Below are 8,092 nucleotides of genomic sequence, written 5' to 3' on the forward strand. Positions count from 1 at the left end.
CTTGTGGGCTCAGTAGTTGTGGCTCACGGGCTCAGTAGTTGTGGCTTGTGGGCTCTAGAGCGCAGGCTCAGTAGTTGTGGCACATGGGCTCAGTTGCTCTGCAGTATGTGGGATCTTCCCAGACCAGGGCTCGAACCCGTGTCCCCTGCACTGGCAGGCGGATCCTGAACCACTGTGCCACCAGGGAAGTCCCAACACTTCACTTTTTCATGCAGATGCCGATGAAAGGAGACTTGTAGAAAAGTGTGGGTTAGTACAAATCCTGGAGGAGGTGGCAATTGAGTCCATTCTTAGACCAATTCTTTGAAAGCTGTGGCTTGAGAAACACCTTATTTGTCAAGAAATGGACACCGTCATGGCCAGCCTGGTGCTGGTCTGGGCTCGGCCTCGACTGGCTGAGTGATCGTGGGCAGGTCATGCTGCCTCCCAGCCCGAGGCCCGTGCACACCACACGCAGCCCCTGGGATCCTGTGCATGTGACCCCTGAGCCTCAGGGCCCAGCCCACGCGGGGTGTATGGGGGGCGGCAGCCCGGCCTCGGGACCCCTGCAGCCCAGGCTGTCTGCCGCTCACTGCGTGACTGCACAGCCCGGTGCACGGTGAATTCACAGGCCCAGTACTCAGGATTTACTAAGACTTCAAGGCAACAACGGCAGAGCCTCACATCAGGCACAAGGCCTGTAAACCCGGGGCCCATGGGGTTTCCGGTGACGTGAGGTGGGCCAAACGCAGCCTCGGTTCCTGGGAGACTCTCTCCGGTTTAGAGGAAATACTCTGCCTGAGAATTTGTAACTGATTTTATTTTCCAGCCCAGATTGCTTCCCTGGCATTTGCCAAGTCAGCCACGTGGAGCCCCACAGGTGTGGCTGAACCTGTGGGGCCTCGGGGAGGAGCCTTCCCACATCTGTGGGGAGAGGCGCTGATTTGTGCTTTGTGTTTTGGTCCCGATAGGAAGTTATCACTCCCGTCATGTGACCTCCCCCAGAGCGCGTGTCTGGGGGCTCCCCGAGGGAGGGCGGGCCTGACCACTGTCCAGTTGTCCGGTTGTGGTGTGTCGTGCTGGGCAGAGCCTGCTGGGATCCGGGTGCAGAGGGTGCTGGGGGTCGGAAGGGGGCGTGGTCTTGAGGACACAGCCCTGGAAGCAGAGGAGTGAGATCCAGGGCAGGGGGATGGTCCTCTTAGAGTATCATCTCCATCTCCTTCACGGTAGTAGATGTCACGCGCATGTGTAGCTCCGTGTAGAAGCTTGGGGCAGAGGTTCTAAGAAGTCGAGCCGTCTGCTTAGAGCCCAGGAAGGGGAAAGCGTTTCTGCCTGTGGGTCCAGAGCCCAAGGTTCTGAGAGCTTCCTCAGTGGACTCCGAGACCTGGGCTGAGCCCCTTGCTGCTGAGAATTTCCTACCCCAGCCGTCTCCGTTTCCACTGGCCGGTTGTTCCTCACTTGTTCCTTGGAGAAGGAGTGACTGAGTGTCTGCTGGGTGCTGGATTGGACCTGCCCATCCAGCCTGAACGAGACCAAGGCCCTGAGCTTACGTTCACCAGCGGTGGTGGGTGAGGACAGCAGGCGGAAACAGCCCCTCGACAGGAGGGTTTCAGAGAGCCCTCACATTACAGAGAAAATAAACCAGCTGATGTGACGTGACACTGGCAGGGGGTCAGGGTGACTGCTCTGAGCAGAGCCCAGTGGTGAGCAGGAAAGGGTGACCCCAGCCGGGCAGACTGCGGGTGTCCAGCCTTGGAGACCTGTGAGCTGGCACATTCGAGGGGACAGGGGATGGACAGGGCAGGCAGGGGCAGGTCACGTGGGGCCTCTGCAGGCCGGATGTTCCTGTGGATTTTATTCTGATTGCCTGGGGGAGGGTGCAGTTAACCCACCGAGGGCTCGGAAAGGGGCTGTGCTGCGGCCTGCCGCATGCTTGAGGCCTCATGGGCTGTCGAGGGCGCTGCTTCAGTTAGCGCCCAGCCCACCTGCGGGGCGTGGACTTGGCACGCGCGCCCGTCTTGCCCGCACGGTACATGCCGAGGGCACCACTGGATCTCTTTCCACCAAGGGCTGAACTTCGACGCGCTGTTCAGATACTGGCTTTTCATGGCCTACGAGCTTTAAAGCCCCCGTTAGTAAGTGTTTGTGTAGCTCATTCCCTGCTCACAAGTCAGTTTGCCTCTGTCACGCTGTCCCCAGGTGAGGGTCACACCTTGCCGGGCACTGTGTCCACTCAGCGGGTCCTGGGAGGCTGCCTCTGCAGTCCCTCTAGGGCTTCTCCCTAAGCGCTGGCCCGTTGTTTTCCCTGTGTGGATGGGTCCTGGGAGGCTACCTCTGCAGTCCCTCCAGGGCGTCTCCCTAAGCGCTGGCCCGTTGTTTTCCCTGTGTGGATGGGTCCTGGGAGGCTGCCTCTGCAGTCCCTCTAGGGCTTCTCCCTAAGCGCTGGCCCGTTGTTTTCCCTGTGTGGATGGGTCCTGGGAGGCTGCCTCTGCAGTCCCTCCAGGGCTTCTCCCTAAGCGCTGGCCCGTTGTTTTCCCTGTGTGGATGGGTCCTGGGAGGCTGCCTCTGCAGTCCCTCCAGGGCTTCTCCCTAAGCGCTGGCCCGTTGTTTTCCCTGTGTGGATGGGTCCTGGGAGGCTGCCTCTGCAGTCCCTCCAGGGCTTCTCCCTAAGCGCTGGCCCGTTGTTTTCCCTGTGTGGATGGGTCCTGGGAGGCTGCCTCTGCAGTCCCTCTAGGGCTTCTCCCTAAGCGCTGGCCCGTTGTTTTCCCTGTGTGGATGGGTCCTGGGAGGCTGCCTCTGCAGTCCCTCCAGGGCTTCTCCCTAAGCGCTGGCCCGTTGTTTTCCCTGTGTGGATGGGTCCTGGGAGGCTGCCTCTGCAGTCCCTCCAGGGCTTCTCCCTAAGCGCTGGCCCGTTGTTTTCCCTGTGTGGATGGGTCCTGGGAGGCTGCCTCTGCAGTCCCTCTAGGGCTTCTCCCTAAGCGCTGGCCCGTTGTTTTCCCTGTGTGGAGCTTCCTCTCTTAAATGCCAGGTAGACCACTGCCAAATATTTGAAGTTCGAATGCTGCACGGCTCTTTGACTGCATTTTTTTATATATAAATTTATTTTATTTATTTATTTTTGGCTGTGTTGGGTCTTTGCTGCGCACGGGCTTTCTCTAGTTGCAGCGAGTGGGGGCTACTCTTTGTTGCGGTGCGGGGGCTTCTCATCGTGGTGGCTTCTCTTGTTGAGGAGCACGGGCTCTAGATGCGAAGGCTTCAGTAGTTGTGGCATGTGGGCTCGGTAGTTGTGGCTCGCAGGCTCTAGAGCACAGGCTCAGTAGCTGTGGCTCACGGGCTTAGTTGCTCTGAGGCATGTGGGATCTTCCCGGACCAGGGCTCGAACCTGTGTCCCCTGCATTGGCCAGGCAGACTCTTTAACCGCTGCGCCACCAGGGGAGCCCTCTTTGACTGCATTTTTACCCAGGCCATGTCTGTGTCCCAGCCACCAGAAAGGACAGTGAGCCATTAGCTGTGGCAGAGACAGTGTACCTGCCATGAGTGGGATGGAACAGAAACCATTTTTTAAAAATGACTCAGTGGAAAATTTTCCTGACTTTCCTGCCCTGTGAAATCTTTCCAGTTGATACTAATGACACTTGTGGCTGGGGAGCTACCATACAGCAGGCCTTTGTTCTGGAGTCGAGGGGGAGAGACAGCTTCTCCCGGCCCTTCTTCTCCTTGGTCTTGATTTGTGCCAACCATAGTGTAAGTGACATCCACGCGTAGGTTGTAGTGAAATAAGACGGTTTCATAGGTTGCAGAGTACAGGAAGTGTTAAGTCCATCGCCACTTCTGCAGGCCATTTGTCAAGTGTAGTTTAGCCTGTGGTACAGGTGGAGTAAGCCCTCGGGAAGGTGGAGGGCAGCGAGGGGGTGAGTATTTGGGTGTCAGGCTGGGAGAGTCCTTGGGGCGACTTGGCTGAATCTCCTCATTAAAGGAACAGAAACAAAGAGACTGAGGGGCCTGCCTGAGGCAGACATGCCGGCCAGAGGTCTCGCCCGGGCGGGATGAGCTCTCTCCAGTTAGTGGGCAACAGGCAGCGCGGGGGCCCTGCTGCGGGACCTCCTTTTCTCCTAACACCTATGCGAGTGACCAGGACAAATCCGGAAAAACAGCCATTAGGGTCACAAACCCACTCCCAGGATTAGTGCAGCCAAAACTACGTAAATGACAAAAACCATTTTAAAATTAGTCTTGCTGCTCCAGCAAATACGTTAGAAACGTACTTGCAGAGTGAGACACGGGGCAGGGCCAGGCCCGGCTTTTCATAGCCGGTCCCTGCCTGGAGGCCCCGCACGTGCATGGGGAGCAATTGATGTTAAAATGGACTGTGGATGAATGGACAGAGCATGTCCTCAGGACCTGGCCTCTCGGTGCCCTTGTCCAGGGCCAGCAGCGCAGCCTCGGGTTTTCTTTTCAGTCCCTGAGGGAGTCCAGTTTGTGCCCCGGGCCAGGGCGCCTGAATTCTAGGTGGTTCTCTCTCCTCTCAGCTTCCTGAGCCCTTTGCTGGCCGCCCACCTGGCCTGTGGGCCCCAGGCCTCCTTCTCGCCCGTGCAGGTGTCAGGCCAGATGTGTAGGTGGCTTTTCCATGGCGCCGCCCCAAACTGGCTCCCCACCCCGGACCCCACTGCACTGTGAGAGTGTGTGTGTGTGTGTGTGTGTGTGTGTGTGTGTGTGTGTGTGTGTGTTCAAGCCTCTGCCCTGGAAACATTCCGGCCACAGGTGCCCAAAATCACAGAGCCCCTTGGGGACGGGTAGCTTGCTGTGTCCTGACTGTTGTCCACGTCCCCAACCAGGGGGTGGCTGTGTGTCAGTGACGCGCCCCCCATGTGTGACACCCCCATCCATGTTCACTCTGTCCTCCTCCCTCAAGTGATGGTGCCCTCCCTGCAGGTCATAAAGAAGGAAACTGGGTTCTGGAGAGACTTCGGGTTCGGGATGACGTGCCAGTACCGGTCCGACTTCATCAACATAGGTGAGCCCGGGGCCCTGGTCCCTAAGGAGGACGCTCTCCGGCCACGGATGTGGGTGCTGGGCTGAGGGCGCTCGGGCAGTGGGGACCCTGTCTTCTCCTTCAGCATCTCTCAGAGTCCCTGGGGGAGGACAGAAATGAGGGCAAAGTCAGGCTGTTGCATAAAGGCGGCTTCGAAGCAAGTTGTCCAGAGCCTCCCTCCAGCCAGGCCGGGCTCCTGTGTCCTCCGCACAGAACGTCCTCCACGGAGAGGGGATCCACCAGAAAGAAGGGCGGCACGGAGGACTGGGGAAAATCACACAGCAGGAGGATTCCGGTTTCTCTCTGCTGAACCTGTGAAAATTCCAGATGTCACTTCAAGTCCGGAGTGCGCAGTCACTGTCAACAGGCACACAGGCACACATACATGTACACAGATGCATGGACGTGTGCACACGCACACACATGTACATGCACAAGCGCACTCAAACACACACACACACACACACACACACACACACACACACACACACACGGCTCCCAGAACACAGAGAGGAAAGGCCTTCTGGTTGCAGATGAGGGACCGAGCCTCTCAGAGGCAGATAGGCCTCACAGCCATCGGGGGACATAGTCAGGCTCAGCACCGAGGGTCTCCTGTCCCCGGGAAATAGCACACCCCACCCCCCCTCCCCATGGCAGCACCTACTCAGGTGCCTCTGGAGGGAATAGATCTGTGGATTGTACATGACCGGGGATGAGTGAACAGGCCCAAGCCTTGACCTCGGGCCCAGAGGCTCGGGTGGACCCTGAGCAGGGTGGAGCTAGAGGCCCACCCTCATGTGGAGATTCCCACCCCTGCGTCCCCCTGGGGCCCCTCAGCCCCCTGTCTTGCTCTCTCCTGGCCCCATCCCCTCCTGCCCAAGGCTTAGGGCTTCTCTCTGTAAGGTCAGTGAGTCGGTCTGAGGAGGCCAGTTTCTTTCGCTCAGAAGTGCGGTGGACATCAGGGACTACAGGACCCTCGAAGAGACCACCAAGTTAGAAAGATTAAAAAACCCAAACGTCTTGAAGTCAAGTCCTGTTAGAAGCAGCAGGACGTGGGGGACATGGGTCTCTGAGTGGTGGGTTTGCTCAGGTTCCCAGCAACTCACCACAGGTGCTCCTTTATTTCTTTAAGAAGTCATCCTAAATGATTATGTGCAAATCTAATTTCCAAAAGTGACGTATTTTTAAAATGTTCTGAAGGAAATTTCCATTTTGAGAAACTCTTGTTTCCTCACTCTGTGTACAAGCAAAGGTGATTTTGAGATGATGTACGTTTATCAGTTTTGGAGTTATAACACACTGGATTTTCCTAACGATAGAGCGTAGCTGTCACTGACAACCATGGGGGTGGCAGGCGGGAAGGGGGCTCGTGCTCAGAGCCTCTGGGTCCCATCTGGACCCCCTCGCTCTTTGCCATCCTGTGCATATTTGCAGGTGTCTCACTTGTACGCCTTCTATTTAATAAGTAGTAATGATACCGGTGATGAGAAATCCATCACAGCCAACCAAGCACTACCCCTTACCCTACTGCCTCATCTGGTTATGGCACCTGCTGCATTTCAGGGTAAAGAAACTAAACTTAAGAGAGGGAAAGTGGCCGCCAGTATGATAACCAAGGCTCGAATTCAGGCCGTGACTCAGGATCTTCCTGTCCCACGTCCGGGGGCCACACGGCACCCGTGTTCACCGCCAGGGGTGCAGGCTGGCTTCCCCACTTCCCCCTCCAGTGGAGGTCTGCATCGGAGCAGCGTGGCCTGGGGACTGCAGGGAATCAGGGGCTGCGTGACAAAGACACTGAGTCACTTCTCCACAAAAGGTCCAAGAAATCTCCTCAGTGAGAAAGGAGCGGTGACGACAGCAAGGCCAGTGCTTCTTGGTTCTGTCTGGGACGCCGTGGCTTGAAGTGAAGAGAAGATGTGAGGCCGTCTCAGTTTTCAAAGGTGACCCTTCCTCACTGTGTGAAGGAGTCACTAGAACGTGAAACGAGATTCTGTGAGTCAAACTTCAGAACTGTGAGGCCAGTCCCTTTAAAATGACTCCTTTCACCAGCCTGTGGAGGACACACAGCTTCGGGGACCCCGTTTAGCCGATAGGAGGAACAGTGCTTCAGTGGGATGTGAATTCTTCACACCGCAGGGCCCTGGTCTGCAGGAAGAGGCCACGTTCAAAGAATCCCACAAGGTTTCGTTCAGAGGTTTTGGTTGGGACTTTGGGACGCTGCGGCAGCCCTTGGTCTAAGGCTGGGGTATCGCTGACCCCAGAGCTGTTATAATTGCGGCCCGCCACGCTGCTGGGGCCTCCTGGGAGCAGGCGAGGCTGGGATGCTGTGTGCAGTCGCGCTGTCTCGGAGCTGGAGCCGCTGCCAGCAAGGCCGTCTGTGTCTGGGGTGTCTGAGCTCTCTGACCCCGGTGGACGCTCGTCACTTGGCGGGGCAGGGAGACCTCCCCGAGATGCTCCTACTCTCCACGCAGCGTCCTGTGCTGGCGCGGATCAGGGGGCCCCCGGCAGCGTGTTCAGCAGTGTGTTCTCTCCCACAGGTGGGTTCGACCTGGACATCAAAGGCTGGGGTGGCGAGGACGTGCACCTTTACCGCAAGTACCTGCACAGCAACCTCATCGTGGTGCGGACGCCCGTGCGGGGCCTCTTCCACCTCTGGCATGAGAAGCGCTGCGTAGACGAGCTGACGCCCGAGCAGTACAAGATGTGCATGCAGTCCAAGGCCATGAACGAGGCGTCCCACGGGCAGCTGGGGATGCTGGTCTTCAGGCACGAGATAGAGGCCCACCTCCGCAAACAGAAACAGGAGACAAGGAGCCAGAAAGCATGAGCTCCCCGGGGGCCCATGTGGGGAGACGGTTTATTTTTTTCCTTTTGCAATTACCAAATGAATGGCTGCAACAAGGAAAAGATTGCCCTGAAGAGCAAGAAAAGAATTTGACTGATGAAAAGAATTTGATGAGTAAAGCAGGCGAGGGGAGAGCCTCCTGTTTCCCTCTGCCTGTTTAGCTTCTGCAACAGGAGCTGAAACCCCTCAACCTGGCTTGCAAAAACAGCCCAAATGCACCCGTCCGGTGTCTGACA

The 8,092-nt window shown here is 57.3% G+C and overlaps 1 protein-coding gene across 1 annotated transcript in view; it reads left to right on the forward strand.

The window, feature by feature from the left end:
• The window catches only part of CSGALNACT1 (chondroitin sulfate N-acetylgalactosaminyltransferase 1), a gene marked incomplete at both ends in the record, with an annotated part of 82,649 nt that extends 74,811 nt beyond the window's left edge, over positions 1 to 7,838 (forward strand). The window contains 2 exons of the mRNA XM_082863739.1: positions 4,912 to 4,993; positions 7,549 to 7,838. Of these exons, the coding sequence (XP_082719865.1) occupies positions 4,912 to 4,993; positions 7,549 to 7,838 (372 nt within the window). The remainder of the gene's footprint in view (positions 1 to 4,911; positions 4,994 to 7,548) is intronic.
• Positions 7,839 to 8,092: the final 254 nt, after the last annotated feature.

Source organism: Leucopleurus acutus (assembly GCF_964270905.1).
Source record: "Leucopleurus acutus genome assembly, chromosome: 21".
In the NCBI taxonomy this organism is placed as follows: Eukaryota; Metazoa; Chordata; class Mammalia; order Artiodactyla; family Delphinidae; genus Leucopleurus; species Leucopleurus acutus.